The sequence below is a fragment of the Peromyscus leucopus genome, chromosome 7 (genome assembly GCF_004664715.2).
Source record: "Peromyscus leucopus breed LL Stock chromosome 7, UCI_PerLeu_2.1, whole genome shotgun sequence".
Taxonomy (NCBI): Eukaryota; Metazoa; Chordata; class Mammalia; order Rodentia; family Cricetidae; genus Peromyscus; species Peromyscus leucopus.
This window is the reverse complement of record NC_051069.1, coordinates 1,074,057-1,100,406: the sequence shown is the minus strand read 5'-3', so window position 1 is coordinate 1,100,406 and position 26,350 is coordinate 1,074,057. Positions and strand designations below refer to the sequence as shown.

The following is a 26,350-nucleotide window of genomic DNA, read 5'->3' as shown; positions in this document are numbered from 1 at the left end:
ACAGAAGAGTAGCCACTTGGCCGTGAGGAAGTATCTCCCAGAAAAAAGGCAAATCCAAAAGCCTATACTGAGACTCAGGGTGGATGACAGAACTTAGTTTGGGGACTAGACTTATGTTATTCTGATGACTAAGGCAGTTGGAAATTCCACCTTTGAAGGAGTAGCGTGCTCTTTCCTAGCCCAACAACTTACATCATTTTTATGTGACTTGATTCGGAAGTAGGATCATTCCTGTGTATGTCTTCTACCTTTATTGATAAAATATTCTGGCAAGGGCCCTTTCTCTTAAAGTCTGGGGCTATTCTGTGGTTTCTCAATGGTGCAGGATCTGGCTTCTTCTTGTCATTTTTCTTTAAATTTTTAAATATTTATTTATTTATTGTATATGTATGTAGGAGGGTTGTGTACATTCCATGCTGTACATGTGGGAGAAAAAGGACACCTTGGGGGAATCGGATCTCTCTTTCTATCATGTATGCCCTAGGGATCAAACTCAGGTTGTCAGGCTTCGTGGCAGATGTCTTTTCCAGCTGAGCCATCTCACCAACCCCCTCCACTCCCTACCCCCACGTGCCTCTTGTAAAAGAGAGCTGTCTGCTGACCGTTCTGAGTATAAAGGTCATTTTCATCTAATTGTAATCACGATGGAGTTGGAATTATCATGGTGAAATACAGAATGGATATATTCTGTTATGGACTTTCTCTCCCCAAATAGATGGTTTCCCACTGAATGAGTATCTGTCATAAAAATATTCCTTTGACTTGTAGTGCAAGTTAGAGCAATATGCACACGATCTCAGATAAAATGACCCTGTCAATGTCTTTACCATTTGCATAAAGCTACTTGTAATTTTCATTTTAACTTTTGACACTTTTTCTCTCCATAAACAGAAGTAATGCCTGATGTTTAGTTATAGTAAAAGAATAGGAAAAAAAAGTCACTGCCTTAACTAATTTGGAAAGCACTCTTCGAGACAAAAGGTGGGCAGGCTCACAACTTGAATCCACAGCTAAGCGCTCAGACTCTTTCCTGGGGAATGTGGGTTCTTCTGTGAGGACAACTGCTCCGGGCACCTTCTTTTGCAGCTCTCAGGAACATCTTGTTCCTTATTACTTTACCACGCACATGGACACAGCCACCACGGCCCTGGTCCCATCACCCACTCTGGACTGGGCTTCCTCCTCAACCTTTCCCAGATGCCATCGGCTCTAAAGGGGACAGAGAGAGTGAGGACAAAAAGGGGGGAAGGGGATGCCCCCCAACAAGAGGACCCCACTCAGTCCTGGTAATCACAAGGGTTCAGTAGCTGCAGCCTCGCTACCCCGTTCTCCTTGTTACGAGTGTGATGGCTAACACCAACTGTCAACCTGACAGGGTCCAGAATCACCTAGGACATCAAGTACTAGGTACATCTGTGAGGGAGTTTCTAGATTGGGTAAACTGAGGTAGGAATTCCCCTCCTGACTGTGCATGGCACTGTCCCATGGGGTAAATTAAAAGGGGGAAGCAAGCTGAGCACTGCTTTCCTCTCTCTGCTTCCTGACGGCAGAGGCACTGTACCCATATGCCTCGGGCCCCTCCACAGCGGCTTCTGCACCTTCATGGGCTGCACCCTTAAACCATTAGCCTGAAGTAAATGCTTCCTTCCTCAAGTTGTTTTTCTCACAGTTTGCCACAGTAATGAAAGGAACATAATGAATACACTACCAAGCATTTCCTCTGTTGAATGTTCATAGCTTCGGGGAAGCGGAAAGAACTCTTCAATCACATGCATAAAAATGAAATCCATCCAAAAGTTAATACAGGGCTCATAGTCCAAATTTAATGAGTATATCAACATGTCTGATACAACGATTTTGTATCAGACCCAAGACCTAACCAAGTCCATTCCTAACATTTCACATTTAGTTTCTTGTTTAACTTACCAACAACAGAAGTTAATCCTGTTTTTAAGACCATCAAATTCATGGTGAGGGATTCTGGCCAACCGTTCTGTAGAATGTCCTGCATTTTGGACCTTTCTGTTCCCTTATCATTAATTCAGTTATACAATTCATCTTGAAGATTACACAGGTCCTGTGTGTACATCTTAATCACATCCCTTGGGAAGTCCCCTAACAGAGAGGGTTGTCATCTGCTGTCAATGCTGGGTTGGGTCACCGGGATGAAATGTTACTCTAAGGTTCACGGTTCCTTTACAGGCTATACTTTCAGACCATGTGAATATCAGCATTCAGTGACAATGTTTAACTAACTAGTTTCTTAACCATTGGGCCTGCCTGGAAATTCCAAAGCAGGTTGTCTAGACTAGTTAGTGTTCTATAACAAGCTGCCCTTCCCCTTCCCTCTATGCCTCTCAGCTATCACTAGTGTTGTAGATTTTTACTATTATTCAATATATCATAATCCTTTGTAGGTTGAGTGTCCTTTATCTCAAAATGCTTAGGACCAGAGCTTCAGATGTTGGAGTTGTTTATACTTGGTTGGGGATTTTTGTACAGACTGTACCAGTCAGGCATGTCTATCCACCAAAATTCAAAATCCAAAATGTTCCAAAATCCAACTCATTAAGCTGGCTCATAGGAGTAGAACTGTTTAGCTGGCATACACCTTTAATCCTAACACACAGGAGACAGAGGCAGGCAGATCTCTGTGAGTTTGAAGCCAGCCTGGTCTACAGAGTGAGTTCCAGGACAGTCAGAGCTGTTACACAAACAAAAAAACAACAACAACAACAACAAAAAAAAAAAAACAGGAAAAAGAATGGGGCTATTTAACTTGTACTGATCTTAATATTTTTGGTGTTCAAGCTATGTCCAATTTAACCAGAAAGAGATATCAGGGATGGAGAGATGGCTCAGTGGTTAAGAGCAACTTCTGCTCTTCCAGATGACCTGGTTAGATTCCCAACACCCACATGGCGGCTCACAACCATCTGTAACTCCAGTTCCAGGGATCTGGTGCCCTCTTCTGGCTTCCCTGGACACTAGATAATGCATGTGGTCCACAGACATTCATACAGGCAAAACACACATACACATAAAATAAAAATAAACAACTCTTTATTTAAGAAAATAAAATAAAACCATCCCCTAGGGCCTTGGCTAGGACCTCACTGGTGCTGCCTGAATTTCCAGGTCTACCCTGTCCTCCCCGCCTCCTGGAACCAGGACTCTTGCAGCTGCTGTGAGTGAGACACTTCCTCTCCCCTGCAGCAGGTCAGAGTTTACATCTCTCATGGCTCCCTGGCCATAACTCCACCTGCCTTCCTTCCTCCTTCCTCCGCCCGCCCGTCATTTGCCATTGGCCTCGCTCGTCACGGGTAACCAGTGAAGAAGAGGGAGCTGGGATGATGGCTCCCCTGGCGAAGGGCTCGCCTTGCAACCATGAGGACCTCAGTTCGGATCAGCACCCACATTACAGAACAAAGCAGGGGTGAGTGGGTGGACAGAGGCAAATCCCTGGAGCCATGGCAAATCCATGGCAAACTGGTAAGGTTTGGGTTCAGACAAAGACCCCATCTCAAGAAATGAGGCCAGGCACAGTAATGCACGCCTGTAACCCCAATACTCAGGAGCCAGAGGCAGGCAAACTCTGTGAATTTGAGGGCAGGCTATTCTACAGGGAGTTCCCAGTCAGCTGGGACTACATAGAGAGATCCTATCTGAAAAAGGAAAAAGCAGTCTAGAGAAATGGCCCAGTGGTTTAAGAATACTTCTTATTCTTGCAGAGGACCCGGATGCAGTTCCCAATACCCACATGGTAGCTCACAACCATCCATAACTTCAGTTCCAAGGGATCCAACATCCTCTTCTGACTTCTGAGGGCATCAGGCACGCATGTGTTGCGCATACATACATGCAGACAAAACACCCATACACGTAAAATAAAATTTGAAAATTTTGAGAGAGAGAGAGAGAAGAAATAAGGTGGAAAGCAAGTGAGGAAGGCACCCAATGTCTGTCACTGGCCACCACAGGCACATGTAGACATACATGAACACACATACACACACACACAAAGTTGGGAGAAGAGCACCATAAGACAGGAGAAACACATATACACAATAAATTCTGGGACACTATCAGCCTCTTACCCGTCTACAGGGAGCTTCCTTGTTTATGGTTCCTGGCATTACTGGTTAACTCAAAAGTGAAGCTTGCATTTCAAGAAGTCACGACCTCATGATTCTGCCTATGAAATTTATAACCTATTATTTCATTTTATGTTCATATAAAATACCCGCCATAAGGAGGACTGCCCAGTGTCTGGGCTGCCTATCCCTTTCTCTTACACTGTCTCGCTAGAAAGCACATCATTATATTGTTTGCTTTCATTCTCAGCCCACGAGGATATAAGCTCCATGAGTGACAGCCATTGCCTTGTTTACAGCTATGTTCACCACTCGAGTCCTAGTGGATGAAATTTACCACGTGCCAGTCATGGCTTAGGAATGAGCAATGGCGTCACCTGGAACACAGGTGGAGAGGTAAGCCAGCCCTCCCATGTATTTGTTAAGCCTGCACCTCTGCCCCCTGCCAGGGTCCCTTAGCGTCATCTCTATGTTCCCAGATAGGAACACATGGGACATGGCATCACCACGGTTTCTTTAGATACCTGTCCCACCTGAAAAGCTGCGAGCCCCTCTAACGCAAAGGGAAGCGCACGGCCATCTGATCTGTACGGTGCCAGCACTCACTTCAGAAATGACACAGAAATGTTCGCAGATTTCCTCTTGTCTCCAGCCAAGAGCACACTCAGCTGCCTGCTGGGCTCTTCCTGCTGGCTAGAGCCAGGCCTGCATACAACCTGTCGCTCCAGTGCTCACAAAAGGCCCTTTGACTCCACCGCAGGGGCATTCCAGGAACTTCCCTGCCACAGCACCTGTCACTAAGTCCAGTGTCCCCACAGCTGCGAGGCTACACAGAGCCCCAGTGTTCCCCCCGGGAAACGAGGGCTGGGCCCAAGGCTGCAGAGGCAGCTGGGAGAGCGTGTGGAAGGCTGGGGGCCTTTTCTTCAGCAGTGATCAATGCATAACTTGGAGAACAGCCTTAGTGAGGGATGGAGAAGACGTTTAACATAGAAGACCAGCCACGGGCCCTGGCCTCCGAGAAGGCTCACCTGGTCTTTCCTCTCAATCTTCTTTTCTGTTTGCTGGGGCACTGGACTCTCGGGAGGCACGGTCAGCCGTAGTCTGCAGACATTTGCCTAAGAGAAGTGGAAGACAGTCCAATTAGTATGGGCGTTGGGGGCAGGAGTCAGGGACCCTGGGCCTTCTCTCTGACTATTCCACGGTTAATGGGCTCACCACACCATACTGATGGCACCAGAAGGAGGCTGAGAGTGAGACCAGCATGGCCTGGCATAGGTGCCCACCAACAGCATCCACCAGTAGCCTACTGCTCAAACAAGGAGCTATTAAATACCTGCAGAGTTTTTTTTTTTTTTTCAAGACAGGGTTTCTCTGTAGCTTTGCGCCTTTCCTGGATCTCACTCTGTAGATCAGGCTGGTCTCCAACTCACAGAGATCCACCTGCCTCTGCCTCCCAAGTGCTGGGATTAAAGACATGAGCCACCACTGCCCAGCTAATTTCAAACATTTTTATTTTATTTATTTTTTTCTTTGGTTTTTCGAGACAGGGTTTCTCTGTGTAGCTTTGCGCCTTTCCTGGGACTCACTTGGTAGCCCAGGCTGGCCTCGAACTCACAGAGATCCGCCTGGCTCTGCCTCCCGAGTGCTGGGATTAAAGGCGTGCACCACCACTGCCCGGCTAATTTCAAACATTTTTAAATGGCTCGGGTTTCATAACAATATGCCTAAAATGGTCTCATTTCACAGATAAAGGCCAAAATTCTACTAGAGAGAGAGACGCCAATTACATGGGGCAGTTACTTCTTGTCTAAAGTCTAAGATTTCCGGTGATGGGGTAGGAGGTTATTCTCTGTTTTTCTAGCCTATGTGTTTAACTTTTCTACAACAGACATGGAAATGCTAATCACAAGGTTTTTATTTTATATGTTGTGTGAGCATGGGTGTGCAAGCAGGTGGCAGGGCAAAGGCCAACTCTGTGGACTCAGCGCTCTCCGTTCACCTTTTTGTGGGTCCTGAACACCTGTCACTGACCTCTGAGGAATTCCTGTCAGGTTAAAAAGGCTGTCAATAAAGTTCACTGAAATTTTGCAATAAAGGCCAGTAGTGGCGCACACCTTTAATCCCAGCACTTGGGAGGCAGAGGCAGGTGAATCTCTGTGAGTTCAAGGCCAGCCTGGTCTACAGAGTGAGTTCCAGGACAGCGGGAGCTACATAGTCAGACCGTGCCTCAAAAACAAACAAAATATAATCTATACATATATACACATATATATACACATATATACACACATACATACATACATAAATAAAGGTTCCTAAGTGGTTTTCAAAAGGCCAGCTCTGGGGGTATGGCTCCATGGTAGAACTCTGGTATAACACACAGGAGGCTCTGGGTTCAAGTACTGCAGAGTCAAGCCAAGCCAATGAGAGAGAAAGTCTAAATTCCACTATTCCTCTTCAAATTAAACACAAAAGAAGCATTAAAGCAGCCACTGAGGAGAACTACAGCTTGTGTGATTTGCCAAGAGTCTGGTGACAGCCGGGGATCCTGAGCAGTCATTTTCCTGACCCCTGGAACTAAAAATAGACCAGTGAACCAGTGACAAGGCAGTGACAACATCAGAGGCTACGCACCCACAGGACTTGCCAAGTGACCCCAAAGTCATTTAAGACTGAACATAATCCTGTGGAAAAGGTCCTCTTACCAGGCCTACTGAGTGGTTAGGAAGTCGTCTCCAGTAAGGGGGCGTGGAGGTCCCACACTAGGACACAGCAGAGCTAAGACTTGAGCCTGGTCAGTCTGCAGAGCCTGGGCTCTTCGCCTTCACATTCTCTGCCACCACACCCCTGAAACACCATATGGGCCTGACTCACGGGAGGACTGCTCGTCCCGTGCTCTACATTAAGTTGTGCCCCACCATAATTCAGTGTATGTCCTAACCCACAGGACCTCAGAATATGGCCTTATGTAAGTGGTTCTCAGCCTTCCTAATGCTGTGACCCTTTGATACAGTTCCTCATATTGTGGTGACCCCCCCAACCATAAAGTTACTTTCATTACTACTTCATAACTGTAATTTGGCTACTGTTATGAATCTCATGTAAATATTTTTGAAGATAGAGGTTTGCCAGAAGGGTCGTTAACCACACGTTGAGAACCACTGGTATAGGGAATTTTGCTTTGTTTTGGCTGAGACAGGGTCTCAGGTATCCTAGATTAGTCTGGAACTTGCTATGTAGCTAAGGGTAACCTTGAACTTTCAGATCTTCCTACCTTCACCTACCAAGTGCAGGTCTTATGGATCATGCACCACCATGCCTGGTTGATGTGCTGGGAATGGAACCCAGGGCCTTGTGTATGCTATAAGCAAGCTCTGTCAACTGAGCTACACGGTGTCTTTACAGAGTCAATCAAGGAAAAATGAGATCACAGGGGTAATCCTTATCCAACATTGGTAAAGTTATAAAAGTGGGAATTTCAGAGACAGAGGTACAAGGAGAACACCTCAGAACCATTAAAATGCTCATCTAATTCAGGTCTGGCCGTGCTGGTCCACAGCCTCAGCTACCTGGGAGGTAGAGGCAAGCGTACAGTGACCTGAAGGATTGCTCAGAGACAAAATGAGTTCAAAGCCAGCTGGAACAACTTTGTGAGCCTCTCTCAAAAAACTGCAAGGCTGGGCATGGTGGCATGTACCTTCAATCCCAGCACCCAGAGGGTAGGGACAGGGGGATATTTGTGAGTTCAAGACCAGCTTGGTCTACATAGCAAATTGCAGGCCAGCCAGGATTACACCCCTATCTTAAAAAAACAAAACCAGAAAATCATTGCCTAACATGTACAAAGCCCTGGGTTTTGTTTACTACGATCTTCTCCTATAAAACATACGATGCGGTTTCAAGGTACGTTTCTATCCTTACTTTCTTCTGCGAAAGCTTCTTCTTCCAGTGACCTCAGGATGGAGCTGGCCTGACACCCAGGGCTATCTTTGTCCCAGCCAACTTTACAACCAGTTTTCAATGCTCACAGCCAGACATGTTGGCCAAGAGGAGAGCAAGCCATTCTACCGGGTAGCTCTTTCTGGATGGGCAACAGCACCAATGGAAAGAAATCTGGGCGTTGCCTGTGGAGAAAAACAGCCTTCTGCCTGCAGGCCACTCCACCTGGCTAAGACCAGACTGGCATTCACAAACATTAAAGTGTAAGCCACACCAGGCAGACCATGCAAATCTGTGATTCCCAGCAATCATTTCTGTCAGGCTGCATCTGACCCAGGGTCTATCTGTTGGCAGAAGAAAGGAGGTACGTTTCTACTGCGCCACATCCCATACACACATGGGGGTGCACACACATGTATATGCACTCACATGCACAAATGCATACATGCACACAGGCTCCAACATCCACTAGCTAAGTGGCTATGGGAAATCTGTTCTCTGAATTTCAAGAGTAAGATGAAATTAAGTGGAAGGCATATTTCTATAAATAATAAGATTTTGTGTGTATGTGTGTGTGTGTATCCACATATATACACACATTTATGTTTAAAAGTATGCACACACACACATGCCCCAGCATGAGGCTGTCAGAGAACAGCCTCGGTGTCAGCCCTTGCTGCCATGTTTGAGGCAGAGCATCTTGGCTGTTGGCTGCTGCACACACCAGGCTGGCAGGCCCGTGAGCTTCCAGGGATTCTCCTGCCTCCACCTCCCATCTCTGTGTAGGAGTGCTGAGGTTACAATTTTTAAGTAGGTTCTAAGGATTCAGACTCAGGTCCTCACACTTGCTTACCAAGGGCTGCACTGGCTGAGTCACCACCTCCCCGGCCCTGTTAAAGTATTTTTATTATTATCTAGATACTATCGCTGTGCCCTCAACCTACACACTCCAAAACAAAACAGGTCCGCTCGGCTTCCTGACCCTCATTTCCATGGAAACTATTTGAGCACTGGGATTGGGGACATGAGATGGTAAACAATGTCTTTTCACTGGCTGATGGGTCCTAGAAGGGCATTCCCTAATGGCCATACTTTTTAGGAAAAAGACCTTCTGCATTCATTCATCCAAAAGTGAGATGGGCCTTCACCACGGTTGTACCCATAGTCCGCTGGCCCTCCCAGAACTCTGACATTCCTCCACTACCCATAGTCCGCTGGCCCTCCCAGAACTCTGACATTCCTCCACACACTTCCCAGAGTGGGCAGCTATACCGCGTCCATCAGCCTGGGCTGTGAGCCATGCTCACCCTGAAGTACACAAAGCCAACAGTAAACACAATACGTAAAAATGAACTGAGGCTGCAAGAGAAAAGATTTGGCTTCAAAGTGCTTAGGCAGTTGCAGCAGGTGCCGGGGCTACACCCTCGGGGCCTATCTGAAACATTGTTCCCATCAACAGAGGCTGGATGGGAACATTAAAGACCGCAGCTACTGTTAAGAGATGCTGACCCACTCATGACCCACTGTTAACAGGGCATAAGCAACTCAACCCCAGCTTGGAGCAGGATCACACAGCTCCCGAACAGACAGATGATCCCAGTAAAAAAGACTAATCCCATTTCTGCTTTTAAATACACTCTTACAATGAATGTAGATTCAAAGGGGGGTAATACACCTTTAAGGAACCACAACTGTTAATGCTGCTTATCTCCCCCTCACCGCCCCAAAGGGGTGGGTTCTGTGTTGCTTGCAATGGTTTCAAGTAGTTTTCAAACTAAAATAATAACACGGGGCTGGAGTTCAATGATTAAAAGCATTTTTCCCCCAATCATGAAGACCGAAGTTCAGCTCCGAGCGGCCATGTAACAAGCTAAGCATCCCCTCCACACTAGTAATCCAGTTCTGAGGGGGATGGAGACAGGAGGATTGCTTGCAGCATATCTGAACAAGTATGAGCCCCAGGTTTGGGGAGAGAGTCTGCCTCAAAGGAATAGGTGGAGGGTTACAGAGGACACCAGATGTGCACTCTCTTCTGACCTCCTCATTTATGTACAAGAGTGCACATCACACACACACACACACACAGACACACACACACACACACACACACACACACACACACACGTGAGCGTGCACACACACAAATATAGTAATAACAATGATACAAATTAAAAGAGAATATGTATGGAGGGGCTGCTAATTCTTCCTAAACTGGATAGCTTCAGGGACAGCAAATGAAATATGCTAGGGGCCTATGAGGTATTCTGAATTCCTGATAAAAGCTCTGATAAGGAGCCTGACCCCTGACCCCTGCCCACTAGAGTGACTGGGCATAGTCCACCTCCCTCTCCCCATCTTCCCTGTGAGGAATCTCCCCTGAGGAACATCAACCCATGTGGCTTATCTCAGCATTTTATAACGCTAATCATTATGGCTTCCTGAAACTCTTACAATTCCCAGGGCTTTCCCAGGCTCATCAGTGCTCAAGAGGTAGTTAGGACAATTCATAGCCAGGGTTTCCTCAGCAGCCGGCTCTGCCTTTGAGTTCTGAACACTGTGGAAAACTACAGCTTGCACACACCATTGCTGTCTCTCCATCCACCCCAGGAAGCAACGTTCTAAAGCAGCGGATCAAAGTCAGGAGCTGCACACAGCATGCTCCACTCTTTATCACTGAGCTCCCATGACTTGTAAACAAATTTTTAAGGGCTTGAAAGGGACCATGATGTCAAAGAAGCTGCTGTCCCTACCCCCAGGAGCTCGTATGCTATTAATATTCTCATTAGCATAGCCAATGCATGGTAGTGAGATGCAGAGTAGTTAAAGCACAGGAAGCTACATTTCTTGGGTTGTAATACTGGTTTTGACACTAGCTAAGAAACTTTTTGAAAGCAGCTTCATCCTCAGAGCTTCAGTTACCTCAGTCATAAAATAGAGCTAAGAACACAGCGTTCTCTGTGAAGGGTGAAGGCTAAATTAGCTGACACATGGTAAGAGTGTTGAGCAGTCTCTGGCACATGTTAGGATTCTGGAAGTGTTCTTATTCTAGGGATAAATAAAGAAGAACCTTAATCTTAGCTGTAACAGGGACTTTGTGGGAAAGGTGGCACCTAGAAATGCCACATGAGCTGGGTATGGAAGGACAGAGTGGACTTTTCAGGTCAGTCAAGTCTGGGAAATCCATCATCACCAAACAACAGACATCTCCCAGGCAAAATGTTCCAAGATAGCCCAGGCACTGCTCAATGTTGACATGTCCAGACAGTGACAAGCTAACCTGAGCATTTTGGTTAGCAGGTGAGATGAACACAAACAGAGCTAAGGACCAGAGACTCACATTGACATGAGTTCATCTCAACAATCCAACTGAATAATGAAGTGTCTCCCTGCACTACAGAATGGACGGAACAAAGACACAGGTTGAGATCATGCAAGTGTTTTACCAGGATGGCTTTTAGAGCTTTCCAGAGCTTAGCAGGGTATCAGTGTGGTTTGGTTGGATAGTTTGAGGGGTGAACTGAAACAAAGGAGGCCACACCTGAAACTCCCTAGAGACTCTCCTGGTCTTCAGAGCCATCCTCCTGGGAGGGAAGGCAGAGAGAAGCAGCTAGCATTCAGGTCTCCTTCCCAAAAAAGGTACAATCCAGTCTTTGTTTGTAGCTCAGGGTACCTGGGGAGCTCAGGGCATCCTCTGGGGCCCTGTGTGACCCCTTTTGTGGAGGTAGAACTTCTCATCTAGAGACACACTGGGGTTTCAACCACCTTTTTGCTCTTAGCTTCTGATACTGGGGCTCACAAAGGCACGGGGGTCCTATCTCAAGGGGAGGCGATCACCCAGGGAGGTGATAAGAATTTGCTAATCAGCCTGCAAACCGGATTTCACTAAGGAAATGAGCCAAATGCATTTATGTTTCCCTCAGGTCTAGTCCATTCCTATGTGGGTGTGGCTGGAGGACCGACCTCCACTCCCTGCTCAACACACGTATCCAACCTCTGGAACCTGCATGCCAGCCTATGTGGGAACGGAACACGCATCATCTAGATAAGGTCTGCTGTGACCCTGAACTTGTAGCTTCATTATCTATATCAAGGTGGGGTCAACTTTCTATATAAAGGGCTAGATAAGAACCATTCAGACTTTGTAGGCCACAGTGAAATCCACTCTTATAGCTCACAGACGTACAAAACAGAGCAAGCCAGATCTGCTCAAGGAGCAGCATCCAGCTCCCCTCTCACCATGAGAAAGGGCCCTTTCCCATGTCCGACCTGCTGCCACCCAAAAGTCACCAAGAGGGAGGCAGGGAGCTGCCCTTGCTCTCTCAACTCTCTCTGGATCACTTCTGCGTTAGCCACAGAATGCGCCCTAAGTGCTAAGATCTGAGAAGAAAGTATAAGCCCACAAATGCACACAAAAATTCCAGTACATCTAGCAGTGTTTTGACCCCTTGGTCCTGCCCCACCCATAACCCCGATGGCCATCCACAAGGCCCAAGGGATCTTACTGGCTGCCCCAGAATATCTGCCTTTCCAAGAACTCCATAAGGGGAAGCAAAGCCTAGAAAAACTCTCATTCTCAGCTGTACTCACAATCACAGGGGCTGTTCCCCAGTCAACACGGGGGCTTTGTCCTTTCAGCCTGTGTGTCCCTACAGTTGGCTTTGAGGGGGACCCAGACATAACTGTTATAAGCCACCTAATGACTCTACGTAGAACCAAGGTTGAGTGTCGCTGAATTAACCCAATAAGTGAAATTCCAACCATGGCAGAGGAAGAGGCAAGGAGGGTACTTGGAGACCTTGCCAGACTGTCTAACTTCTCACCTGGGCCAGCATTTCTCGCCACTCCTCACCTTCCTTCCCAGGTAGGACGGAAGCATTGGGCTGGCTGGATCCCAGGACTTCGCTTCCTAAGTTCTCCTTTCCCAAATGTGTGTCAAGTGCGGTTTCTTCGGGACCCTGCCTGTCATTATACCCACCTTGGTTTCTACTGAAACACGTCTCTCAGTAGCCTGGCACTCATCAGGCAGGCCGGCAATCCCCAGGGATCTGCTTGTGTCTGCCTCCCCATTGCTGAGATGATGAGCCCACACTGCCACCATGCCTGGCTTTTTATTTTATTTCATTTTATTTACAAGGGTTCTGGGCCTTGAACTCAGGACCTGTGTTTGTGTGGGGAGCACCATATTAGCAAGTGGTCACTCAGCCCCACACAACCGTGGGCTGCAGAGGCTGAGGGAATGAGGGTTGGGGGAGACTGGGAGTCTCACTATGGGAGAAGCATGAAGCAAAGAGAGAAAAACAGAATTGGAAGCTCTGGAGTGGTAGGTGGGAGCCTGAGTACCTGGGGAAGAGTATAAAGGACAAGGAAGACCAGAGTCAGCTCAGGGGCCTGGACGTCACACTAGGAGTTTGGCCTTGCAGAGGCTCCTGATGCAGAAGAACCAGGTGGCTGGATTTTGCATGTTAGAAAAGATCATTCGCTTCCATAAAGAATGGCTATGAGTCAGCCATATGATTGACATTTAGGAGACACGGCTCATCAGAAAGAGGCAAACACCAGTGCATTATTCTCCTACACGCTGGAAAAGTACTGGGGCCGTTTTAAACCTCAAAGCAGATAACGGCTGACGGGCTTCAGGTTAGACCTCAGGTTCAACCCTATCGAGTCAGCTCTTGAACTCCATCAGGCACCCGAGGCTCACTGATTTGGAAGGGTGTGCCAGCCACCAAGAAGCTCGGTGGGGACACAAAGCTCCAGGTCCCTTGCTGGGATGTGAATGCACAGCACAGGAAAACATCAACAGGGACCACATGTAGGCCTCTGCAGCGGCCCAGGAACAAGGCTAGACCTTCTTTCCATATACTGCAGAATAAACGTGGAACTCTCCATAAACCAAGTGTCCTTCAGAGCCCCACGTCTGGCCCACCCTACACAAAACAAAGCAAGATAGAGAGAAACAAAAGAAGGGGGGGGTTGGTGTTTTTCTGAGCCTCTAACTGTCAGGTGTTATGGCAGAAGTCTTTGGCTTTAAGTCTTGGTGATGCCACAGGTCTAAGACTCTACAGCCTGGCCTGTCAGGAATTGGCTCAGGAGGATCCCAAGCAGTGGGATCCAGGAGCCAGGCAGATTTCTGAATGCAATAAAAATCCCCACCCATGCCAGTGGATACTGCAATCAGCTTCCTTCCATCAGGGGCTGAATGCCCCCAAAATCCCATGTCCCTTCCTCACATCCCACGGGATGGTAGAGTTGTGTGCACATGCTCCTTGGATTCCACGGGGTACAGGATACCAGAGCTATACAGGCTGTTTCCTCCATTGAGAAGAGGAAGCTGGGCAAACACCCGCCAGCCCCTTTCCCATGCCGGTCGAGGGGAATTCCTTATTTTTGAACCAACAAGGCTGGAATGAGACTGGTGAGCAGAGCGCCAGCCAGGGAGTGATGATGGGCAGGCCTGCGCTGGGTTTTAAGAGAGAAGGCATTTGCCAAGGGAAGGGCCGGTTAGGAAACAATCGTACCCCGTGGCCTTGTTTGGATTTGTTTGAGTTGGGCTTTTTTACTCCACCAAGGGGTCACAATACCAGCTACAAGCAGCCAAGTCTCCTTTTCTCAACAGAACACAGTGTGGGAGAGACCTGTGGCAGGCTTCACAGCTCTTTCTGCTCCAGCCCCAGTGGAGCCCAGCTCCAAGGACCCGGCTGCAGGAGACGGCACGTGCCTTCCACTCCAGGCACACAACCCGGCCACACAACTGACTTCATTTCAAAGGCCTAGGCTGTGAGGCTAACCTTCAATTACAAAATTCCTTTCAAAACCATGCAGTCATTCGTGTAGTTATTTTCTGAAATCCCACCCCCACACCCCCCAAGGTCATCATTCTAGCTGCACCTATCCTCCAAACACTTTATCTTCCCGCTGTTGCCATAGATAAAACTATTTTTAGTGCACAACTGGTTTGAAGGCAGATTCTTTTTTTTTTTTTTTTTTTTAATTCCCACTGGCTAGTATGTATGAACGCCTCTCCGAGTTTTGTTTATCCGCTAACAGAAATCACCCTCCCCACCAGGCTCCCTCCTCCCCCTGGAGATGATTTCAGATAAGAGGGAAGTAAGTACATTTGCAGGTGGCAGTCACTGAACAAAGGGTGACCTGGGACAGCCTGACTCAGGGCAACTCCTGCACAGCATCACCCGCCTCCGCCGCCGCTGCCACCACCTCTGGTTGGCTGGAAGTCTGCGACAGCGCGGTCTGGTTTTCCCCACAGCCACTACCTTGATAAGCCCTGTGGATAAAGCTGGTCTATTTTAATAGCTAGCAGACCTTTTGACTTTGAGACTCGGCGTTCTCCTTTACAAAGTTCACCCTCAAGAACCATGCAGCTGAGTTACAAAGCAAACAACAGCATCTCCTGGTGTTTTAAGAACATTCGTGACTCTGTGTTGGACTACAGTCATAGCTACCCTTGGCCACAGGCAGCCCACGAGTGACAGGTTGAACATGCCCCAAAGTATTCCCGTTTGAGAGTACCTCTTGTCCAAGAGCAGGCAAGAGATGAAAGGGTACAGGATTTCTTGAAAACTTTTCAATTTCAGAAACATTTCTCGTGGTTACTTATTTAGTGTATAATTTGATTTTCTTGTGTTGCTGTAAGTTTTTTTTTTTTTAAAGGTGTTTTGTTTCAAAGCAGGTTCAACACACATTGTCATAGAGGCTAGGTCAAGCATCCACTGAGAGGCACGATAGTTCTGTTTTCCCAACCAGTCATGTCCACTGGCCTCCAAACTCCTGTTTCTGCTGGCCGACTACCTAGCAGCTCACCTGCAGGGAGAGGCCTGCCTCACACACCTCAGGAAGAGCCTTCCTCTTAGTGTCACTGAACCCTGGAACCACTCTGCTCACTACAAAAGCCATCACTGTACATCATTTGTGACAACGCTTGCCTCAAGGAGCAGAGTGGAGCTGAGTGCCCAGCCCTGTAGCGCACAGAAATAGATCTATAAATATATACAGTGAGTCAGTCAGTCAATCAACACACCATGGCTTCCCAACACATGGCCCTGCCAACACACACACACACACACACACACACACACACACACACACACACACACACACACACACAGAGCACCTGGAGCCTTTAGAAATATTCTGTCCACAGAAAGTGATAGGATGTTCCAGTCAGAGGCCTGAGCTCTTCAGCCCAAAGTTTTGATGGAGTCTTACCCAATAGTGTGTCCAGACACCAAAGCACCATTCAAGGGGGAAATCCTCAAAGATGCTACTGAATGCACTGGTCACATCTGTGTCCACCCACAGGATCCCACTGCCTACCTCAGAACTCTCCCTGTCGGGGAGGGGTGCTGGACACAGCTCAGGGCTGTCTTTTCAATGATTTCATTCTTTGTCAACCAAAATTTTGTTCCAATTAACAAAGTTTTCCATGGAAAAAAGTCAAATACCCTTTTGGTAGTAAGGTAGGACTATGCTTGGAAACCCACTAGCCAAATGTGACACTTACTATATGAAGTTAATGATCAAGCAACCTGAGTTCTGTCAGCCTTTGGTGTCCACCATGCACACACAAACACAAATACACACATACACACACACACACACACACACACACACCATCACTTGGCCCACACCCAAAAGCAACACATGCCTTTCGTGTATAAGGTAACCGCCAACAAGCTCGTCTACAAGTCACGCAAACTGGCCTGACTACAGAAGGGGCTTTGGGTCTGGACATAACCTGTTGGAATGAACCTGGGGAAACATGACTAGAGGAGAGTATTCGATATCACGACACCAAAACGAAAAAGCCACAGGCCACGCTCTAGCAGTGTCTCTGAGGCCCCGATCTTAGAAGGGGCACGGCATGTGAACCTGACCAGTCTGGCCATTCTTTCACGGAGCACCTGAGGAGGTGAGAACAGATGAGGCAGAGACTGTGGCTGAACAGATTTCCACAGGGAAACCTCCCTGGAGATGACGCCCGGGGCTTTAGGACTGGCCCCGGTGCCACAGAGAAGAAAGTGCCAGCCTGCATAAACTAGGGTCCTGCACAGCGGGGGGTGGTCAGCAAACAGGCAGCCACCTTGACAAAGCCCGTCCCTGAACCAGAGGCACTCTATCACCGGTGGATGGGCACACCGACCATGCTCCTCATCAAGAGATGGAGGAAAGCTGGCGTTTTAATACGTTCACTACTTGTGCGTCTCAGGGTAGAGACACTCAGAAACCTCTTGCTCCCCCTTTTAAACGGGTGTCACGCTTACGCGTGGCTTGACAGTGGAGACAAGGAGGGGAAACTTCTGGGTATTGCAGAAAGTCCCCTAAGCCCTCTTCTTCCAGCCACAGGGTGTCCAGAGAGAGGGGTCTCTGTGCAGTTCCGGACAGACCGGGAAACTTAAGCCAGGATGAGGTGTTGGCGGCCTGCAGCTGACCCCTAAGTATCCTCCCCACCACATCTCTTACAGAAGGGTCGACAGGGATCTGTGCAGGGGACCCCCGGCAGCTCCTTCTCCAGCTCGCTACTCACCCGCCTACTGGGCGTCCCAGGCGACTTAGCGCTGCCACCTGAGAGCAGGGTGACAGTGGACGTGGAGCGCAGCATCTCGCAGCGGCTGTGGAACGAGGGCTGGGTCCCTGCGCTGCTCCGGGGCAGGATAAGCGTGCGGGGCGCGCCCTGCGCGGGGGAGGCTCAGACACTTGAGGTTGTAGCTTCCGCAGGGCTGGAGCCCGGGGGGCGGGGTCTGGGAGGAGCCTGGGAAGGGGCGGGGCCAAAGAGTGCTGGCTAGACCCGTCCGGCTTCATTCTCTCCCCAAAGTTGAGCGTCATTTCTCTGAATCTCCCTGTCCAGTCTTCTTGCACACACCTGCAGGTTCAGCTCTCTGAGGCCTGTCCATTCGGCCTCACGACCCCAGTGCTTTTTGCCAAACCCGGAGGACCACTGGGACCCTTGCTGTGTGTCATTTATTTAGTAACTACTGAGTGCCTATTATTTGTGCCTCCTAGTAAATGACCGACCCCTGTCTTCACAGAATTTGCACCCTGATGGGGACCCTGAGAGGCGACAGCTGTCGTTGCTATGGTAGAAGACAGGTATGTGTGCTGGGAGTGTGCAACCGTCCTCAGGTCCTCAGGAGCCAGGAGGAGGCTCCCAGAGGAAGTGACTAAGCTGAAGACCAGAAATGCAAGTCGGAGGAAGCCAGACACAGGCTGCCCATCACATTCATTCAGTGATTACTGTGTGTCCACCTGGGAGGGCTGAGCACCCATTTCGTCAACCAATCTCCACGACCACGCTTTGGGGTAGGTGTCATTATTATCCTGCACCCCATTTTGCAGATGAGGACATTGAGTCATCAAGGGTTGAGTAAGGCAGCAGGAACCCCACGGACTGCTGGGTGGCCAAGCTAAGAGGTGACCTACTCTGGTCAGCCCCTAGGGCCTTAGTGGAGCACTCTGCTGCCCCCTAGCAGAGATGAGAACAAGGTAAGGGCAGGCCTGTCACCTTTTTTAGGAACCTTGCCCTGGTGCAAGGAGCTAAAAGTGGAGAGGATCTAAAGAGAGCTGAGACCTAGTCGTTAAGAACCTACAGGCCAAAGTGGTTTTGGGAAAGGGAAGACACTGTATCTCCACTCACCTTGCAAAGCCCAGCCTCTCTCTCTCTCTCTCTCTCTCTCTCTCTCTCTCTCTCTCTCTCTCTCTCTGTGTGTGTGTGTCCGTGTCCGTGTGTCCGTGTGCACTCCCAGAATAGCACCAGCAGGGAAGATGATCAAAGAATGTTGCTGACCAGAATCCCTCACGATCCTGTGAAACTTGCTCCTTTATAGCCGAGGAAACAACAGCCACGTTTTCTGTAAGTCTGAATGAAAGTGACTTTCCAAAGTCACGGGACCTATTCTATGCCAGCCCTTCCCAGTGCTCTCTACCAACCTCACCACCACTATGCGTGTGTTCTTTTATTTAAGGTTTACTTTTTATTTTTAATCATGTGTTTGTCTAGGTGAGCGCAGGTATCCTCAGAGGCCAGAGGCATCCGATCCCTTGAAGCTGATGTTACCTCGGTTGTGAGCCACCCAACGTGGGTGCTGTGTCCTCTGCTGGGCTGTAAGCTCTGTGGTGCTGAGCCATCCATCAGCCTGTGTGTCTGGGCTCTCTGGGCACAGGGTTCCCTTTCTCCTCAGACCGCACCTCAACCCTGCCAGGTGGACCCTGTTAACACCCTCATCTTGCAAAGGAGAGAACTAAGGCCATCCGAGTCAACTGGTCAATAGCTGTACCTATTGCTTCTCGCTCGGCTGCCTTCAGCCTCCCATGTGCCTACCTCTTTCAAAACGCAAATCATAGGTTTCCTTCCACCCTCCTTCACACAGCCCTCCATTCCCAGTAGTGACATTTGTAAGACTGAACTCTAAGTCTACCCTTCAGTAAGCAGTGGTCGAAGTGTGGCTGTTGGGGCTGGAGAGTCGGCTCAGCGGTTAAGAGCACTTGCAGAGGACCAGGACTTGATTCCCAGCACCCACGTGGTGGCTCACAATAGTCTGCCACTCCAGTTCCAGGTGATCCGACACCCTCTTTTGGCCTCCAGGGGCACCAGGTGCACACGTGGGGCACAGACAAACATTCATTCACATAAAAGGAAATAAACAAATCTTTAAAAGGAAGTTACTGAAAACCCCTAGGAGCTAGTCTGACTCTGCATGGTTACCTCAATGGGAAGAAGCTAATGGTTAATGTAGTTTTGCTAGTTTGCCCCAAGGAGATAGGAAATGGGCTGTTTTTGCAGACACAGTCAAAACAACCTGGCATCAGTAATGTTTACTTATATCATGGCAAGCACCCAAGTGGCCATCCAAAATAGGCTCGGTATGGAGAGAAAGGGAATTTGCATGTCTCCATTTTGTACATTGTGCTGGTTAGGTTGGGTTTTTTTTTTTGTTTTGTTTTGTTTTTTGTTTGTTTTGTCAACTTGACATAGCTAGAGTTATCTGGTAAGAAGGAACCTCAGCTGGGCAGTGGTGGCACACGCCTTTAATCCCAGCACTCGGGAGGCAGAGCCAGGTGGATCTCTGTGAGTTCAAGGCCAGCCTGGTCTACAGAATGAGTTCCAGGAAAGGCACACACAAAGCTAGCTACACAGAGAAACGCTGTCAAAAAAGAGGAAGGAGGAGGAGGAGGAGGAAGAGGAGGGGAAGGAGAAGGAAAAGGAAAAGAAGAAAGAATCTCAAATGAGAACATGCTTCCATCATATTGGCCTGTATGCAAGTATGTAGGGCATTTTGTTATTTTGATATGGAAGGGCCAAGCTCACTGTGGGTGGAGTCACCCCTGGGCAAGTGTATAAGAAAGCAGGCTGAGCAAACCATACGGAACAAACATATAAGCAGCATTCTTCCATGGTGTATGCTTCAGTTCCTGCCTCCAGGTTCCGGATCTGCTTTCTCTCAATGAAGGACTGTAAGTTGTAAGCTTAAACAAACCATTTCATTCCCAGGCTGCTTTTGGTTATGGTATTTTATCACAGTGACAGAAACCCTAACTAAGTCATCCGTCCAAGTCTTTTCCACCATAATATAATGGTTTGGTTATTAACAAAGCAGCAAACTGCTCACCAACTTGTGACTCTGGTTAAGAACTGGATCCTGTTCACATCCCTGCCCCACAGCCAAAATACATCACTGGGGTGTGCTAAGTGCTCAGTAATTTTCAATGGGTGTGAAAGCATCACAGAACAACATTGCAATTTATTCACGATCAATCCAAACAAGTAAGATCCTTGCCAGCCCAACTTAAAAGGTGGCCCAGGGTCTCCCAGCAATTTGTCAACGTAAGTTGGCCAAAGCCCCAGGATTGTCTCTGTCAGGGCGATTGCCAACCTCATAAAGTGGTGTGGGTGGTAATCAGGCAGGTGCAGGCTGACCAACACGAGAAAGACGAGAGCACAGGAATTACAAGAGCAAGGGGTCCCCAGAAAGCGGGAAGGAGTAAGGAGGAAGCGGGGAGGTGAGTAGGACTTGAGAGTCAACGGAAAGCTGGGTACAGGGTGGAGGGGAAAAATAAGAACAAAGCCAGGTTTCTGTAGATAGTTCTGGAAGAAGATGTACCAATAAGACTGACTTCTTTCACATGAGGAACTGGGGCTAGGGAGATGGCTCAGCAGTTAAGAAAGCGCATACTGCTCTTGCAGAGGATGCAGGTTTAGGTCTGACCACCTGAGTAGGATAGCTCCCAAGTGTGGACATCCACAGAGGCTTCCTAGTGAGACCTTACTCGGGGTCAGAGAATCTGGGCTTGCTTTACCCGGCAGGGCTGCATAAGGGGATGATTTGACCACAGGTGTGGTTACCAGGTGTTTGGAAGGGTCTACACTTGGCAGTATGGTGTGCTTTGACCTTGCAAAGGGGAGGTCTTTTGCCCCGCCCCTTGGCATTTGTATAAAAAGCCTTTTGAATAAACGTATAGGGCGGCTGGGTATTGACCCAGGGCCCTTCCAAAGCTATCCTGTGTCTCTGTCTTTCTTGTTCTTTAGATCTATCTTTCTACCTAATATCTCCTCATTTCTCTCTCCTCCACCCAAGAACCCTTCGAAAGGTAGAGCAGGTCAGAGCTGGACTCCCACAGTCTCCCACACACAACCCTTGCAACTCCAGCTCCAGGGGATCTGATGCCCTATTCTGGACTCCACAGGCACCTGCTATCATGTACACACACACACACACACACACACACACACACACACACACACTTAAAAATAAAATGAATCTTTTAAAATGAAAAGAGGAACCAAAGGCTGAGAACTCTAAGATCTACAGAAGAGCTAGTAGGAAACAGGATAAAAGGGACAGGGCTCTGGTGCAGAAGGCCATCAAGCAATCTTCCAACATGCTGGGGCCTCCCTAGGCCCTCCTTACACATCAGTGGTGGGTAGATGCCATCATCTGTGCTGGAGAGACCAGGAGTTCTGACAACACCATCTTAGTGCCGCTGTTTTCCATCCATGACAACAGCCATACATGCCTAAGTCCTGTCCTAACCGCCCCTGCTGAAGCACAGGTGTGCAGAAAATTCTAGATGCCTGTACAAATGGCTTTCCTTTCCTTGGAATCCGTTTCTTAGTTGAACCTCCTTCTCTCGAATCCTCCAGGCCTTTGCTTCCTCAATTGTCTGTGCTACTTCCTGATGAAGCCTTAGCTGAGAGCCTTAGGGTGGGATCCATTTCTCTAGTGAAGTCCTAAGAAGAAAAGATAGTTTTTGTTTCTGGGGAGAAATGACCAAGAGTTGACACCAAGCACGAAATAGGTGAGTCGGGGCACGCCAGGCCTTCTGGTGTCTGTGCCCTCTTCACTTTCCAGTCCCTGAGGAATCCCTTTCTTCCTTTTATTGGGCTGTGACCACATCCCAGAGTCCTGGCACATTCTCCTCTTCTGAATGCCACAGAGACCAAATGTTCACAATGGGAAAGGACACATTTCCAGCCCTGGGCAAGAGTGTTGAATTACAGAGCACCTTTGCATAAATAGGATAAGTAACAGCCATATTGACAGGTCTCTGAGAGGCGGGGAGCAAGGCCCAGTGATAAGGAAGGCAGACTGAGAGGAACCCAATCCCCAGACAACTGCCTCCCTCAGATCCTCAGCATTTATAAGCCTGTCTAGACATGGGCTGAATCTGCTGCTGACCCACTCTAGGGGAGAGAAACTCACTGAGGCAATTCTGTGGCCTCACACCTAGCCCAGTAAACAAATAGCACATTCATCAAGCTCATCTGTACTGTTTGGGTTTGCGTGTGCAGTGTTCCCTACAGGCTGAAATGTCTGAGGCAGTGCCTTTGTTTTTATGAGACTGCGGAACCTTTAGGAAATGGGGTCTGACTGGAGGAAGTGGGTCACTACAGGCAGGCCTTGGAGCATTCTAGCCTGAGCAGACTTCTGGTCCCATTCTTTTATTTCCTGTTTGAACAGCTGCTCTGTCACATGCTCCTCCCAACATAGACTAAGCCATTCTTGACACCATGTTTCTGTGCCTTGATGGACAGAAATCCCCGGAAACCGTGAGCCAAAATAAATTCCTTCTCCCATAAGTGCTTCAGTCACAGGAATGAGAAAAGTCACTGATCAAATAGTATTTGCTATACCTTGGGGATACGAACACAGGAAGAGCTGCCCCTGCTTTCTAGGATTTCATTACAAAATTCATTACTTAGGAAATAAATGATGGCTAGGACTCACATGGAGAGAATGTGTCCATGCGTTGGAAACCTTTGAACATATAACAATAAGGAAGGTTCTCTTCTGTCCCTTTTCTGCAGATGAAGAAATGGAATGACAGGTAGGTGGGGTGACTTGCCCGTGGTACCAATACTAGGAAGTGGTGGACTCAAGCTTCAACCTGAGGCTAGATGACTCCAGACTCTGTGATGTTGGCAACTTGCCTTCTGCTCCGGGATAGAGGCCAGATTTGAGGCGTGCTTGGGTCTGTAGAAGTAGGGGAAAGATGCCCTGGGAGGTGGCCCATGAGCTGGCCCTGAAGAATGAAGAACAGAAGCAAGTGCTTCAGAGGAGAGGGACAGAGACAGGGTGAGTGGGGGCTGGGAGATGCGTGGTTCTGGGGAACAGAGAAAGCCCCAAGAGAGTGAAGTCCTGAGTGAATGTTTTTGTTTGTTTGTTTGTTTTGTTTTGTTTTTCGAGACAGGGTTTCTCTGTGTAGCTTTGCGCCTTTTCCTGCATCTCGCTCTGTAGCCCAGGCTAGCCTCGAACTCACAGAGATCCGCCTGCCTCTGCCTCCTGAGTGCTGGGATTAAAGGCGTGCACTACCAACGCCCGGCCTGAATGTGTGTTTTTTTAACATAAGCACGGCCATGTCAAAGACCCCAGAGCCTCAGACTTGAAAGAATAGCAAGGGCTTCCTTGGGGGACAGTATGAGTGTTAACAGAAAATGTCTCCCATAGCTTTCTCCTTCCTGGATATTGACATGCTGAAGACGGCTACCCCACAGAGCCCATTTCTACCAAGATTAGCTCAACCTGGCTCTTTGATCTAGCTGTAGACCATAAACTCTGCCTCCTTGTTTATCTGTGTGCAATAACCCTGCCTCTCTGTTCAACTCAATCTAATCAATGTGGGGCCTTTCCGGGGTACTGTGGTTTCTCCAACAGAGAGCCTACGCCATCCAATCCTGGCTTTCTGTGTCCTTCTGTCTGTCATCTCTTCCTTCCCTTATTGCTCCTACTCAGGTCAAGTCCCTGAGACTGTGCGTGGACATGGCATGTGGTAGTCAATTTAACTGTAACTTTTGGGGCAGAGGAACTGTCCAGAGAGAGATTAGAATATAAATGTCCCCAGATCCGGTTGACATTTGTCTCAAGAGAGGGAGTCTTGAACTTCTGAGAAGGGCAGTGATAGGGTTGCCTTTGTATTGAGAAAGATGTTAGCAAGAAAGATGCTGATGGGTGGAAGCAAAGGCTGCTGTAGCAGAGTGAATGGTGCAGGAGCTGCAGGGAGCAGAGTGAATGGTGCAGGGGCTGCAGGGAGCAGAGTGAATGGTGCAGGGGCTGCAGGGAGCAAAGTGAATGGTGCAGGGGCTGCAGGGAGCAAAGTGAATGGTGCAGGGGCTGCAGGGAGCAGAGTGAAATGGTGCAGGGGCTGCAGGGAGCAGAGTGAAATGGTGCAGGGGCTGCAGGGAGCAAAGTGAATGGTGCAGGGGCTGCAGGGAGCAGAGTGAAATGGTGCAGGGGCTGCAGGGAGCAAAGTGAATGGTGCAGGGGCTGCAGGGAGCAGAGTGAATGGTGCAGGGGCTGCAGGGAGCAGAGTGAATGGTGAAGGGGCTGCAGGGAGCAGAGTGAAATGGTGCAGGGGCTGCAGGGAGCAAAGTGAATGGTGCAGGGGCTGCAGAGAGCAGAGTGAAATGATGCAGGGGCTGCAGGGAGCAGAGTGAAATGATACAGAGGCCACAGGGAGCAGAGTGAAATGATGCAAAGAAGCTTTGAACTGGGAGGCCAGCAGCAGTCAAAACTCAGAACGTTCACAGAGTTTAGCAGCCAAAAGTTGGGATTTTGTGAATTGTAGGCCACCCTAGTGAATAGTAATCGTTACTTCTACACATCATGGGGGACGAGAAGCCAGTTGAAATGAAATAAATGAGGGCTGGGGCGGAGCTCAGGTGGTAAAAGTGCTTGTCCAGCACTTTAGATTTGGTCCCCAGCACCGAATAAGCCAGGGGTGGTGACACACACCTGTCATCTCAATGCTTGGAAGGTAGAGGCAGGAGCATCAGTAGTTCAAGGCCATCCTCCACTACAAACTGAGTTGGAAGTCAACCTGAGCTACATGAGCCCTGTCTCAATAAAATAACAAAGAAAACCTCAGATTCTAGAAGAAGGCGTCAATCAGGCCTTTTTCAGTAGCTCCTGCTCTGGGATTGTAGTAGAAACCCTTTGAACGAAGAGGTAGAACGCGCCTGTCTGACTTCAGAAAGGCAGCCTGGTGACTGTCTGTAGGAGGAAACAGGCTCCAGCCAGCCAGCGTCACAGATAATAACAGCAGAAGCAGGAGGCAGACAGGTGAGAAATGCTGGGATTAGGGCTGTACTGAGCCGTGTGGCACAAAGTGAGTCATGTAATTCAGCCTATACCCAAACGGAAATGGCTAACCTATTGAGAGGAAAGTGTCTTCTTCCACAGCCGCTCTTGCTGGTTTGGCTAAGCTGACCATTCCAGAGATCCTCCTGTCTCCACCTCCACAACACTGGAATTACAGGCATGCACCACTACTCCAGGCTTTTTAATGTAGATCCTGGGGCATTGAACAAGGGCTTTCCTGGCTATGCCATAAACTTTACAGACTGAGTCATCTCCCTAGTGCAGTAATTCTTATTTTTTTCTCATTTTAGTGTTTCTGCAAATATTTTCATGAAGAACATATGCTGTGTCTGTGTGTGCTGCAGCTATGATCTTAGGTCTGCTTCTTCCAACACAAGTGCTAATTAAGAAGCTGTGGCCAGGAGCACCAAGGAGGGGAGTGGAGGATGGAGGAGGGGAGGGGAGGATGGAGGAGGGGAAGGGGGAGGGGAGGGTGGGGAGGGGAGGGGAGGGGAGGATGAAGATGAGAGGATGGAGGAGGGGAATGAAAGATGAAGGAGGGGAGTGGAGGATGGAGGAGGGGAGGGGAGGGTGGGGAGAGGAGGGGAGGGTGGAGATGGGAGGATGGAGGAGGGGAGTGAAGGATGAAGGAGGGGAGTGAAGGATGAAGGAGGGGAGTGAAGGATGGAGCAGGGGAGTGGAGGATGGAGGAGGGGAGGGGAGGGTGGGGAG

At 48.7% G+C, this 26,350-nt stretch overlaps 1 protein-coding gene across 3 annotated transcripts in view; it reads right to left on the bottom strand.

Moving 5' to 3' along the window:
* LOC114690705 (myocardial zonula adherens protein) overlaps positions 1 to 17,759 on the bottom strand; it is a 91,479-nt gene extending 73,720 nt beyond the window's left edge. For 2 of the 3 annotated variants that reach the window (XR_003734117.2, XM_037207355.1), the window contains exons 1-2: positions 17,575 to 17,759; positions 5,123 to 5,209 (exon numbers count right to left, since the gene is read on the bottom strand). Coding sequence is in view for 2 of the 3 variants with exons in the window: in XM_037207355.1 (XP_037063250.1) it covers positions 5,123 to 5,209; positions 17,575 to 17,649 (162 nt within the window). In the remaining variant the exon portion in view is untranslated. The remainder of the gene's footprint in view (positions 1 to 5,122; positions 5,210 to 17,574) is intronic. The other variant, XM_028865590.2, reaches the window with a different exon arrangement.
* Between the last annotated feature and the right edge of the window lie 8,591 nt (positions 17,760 to 26,350).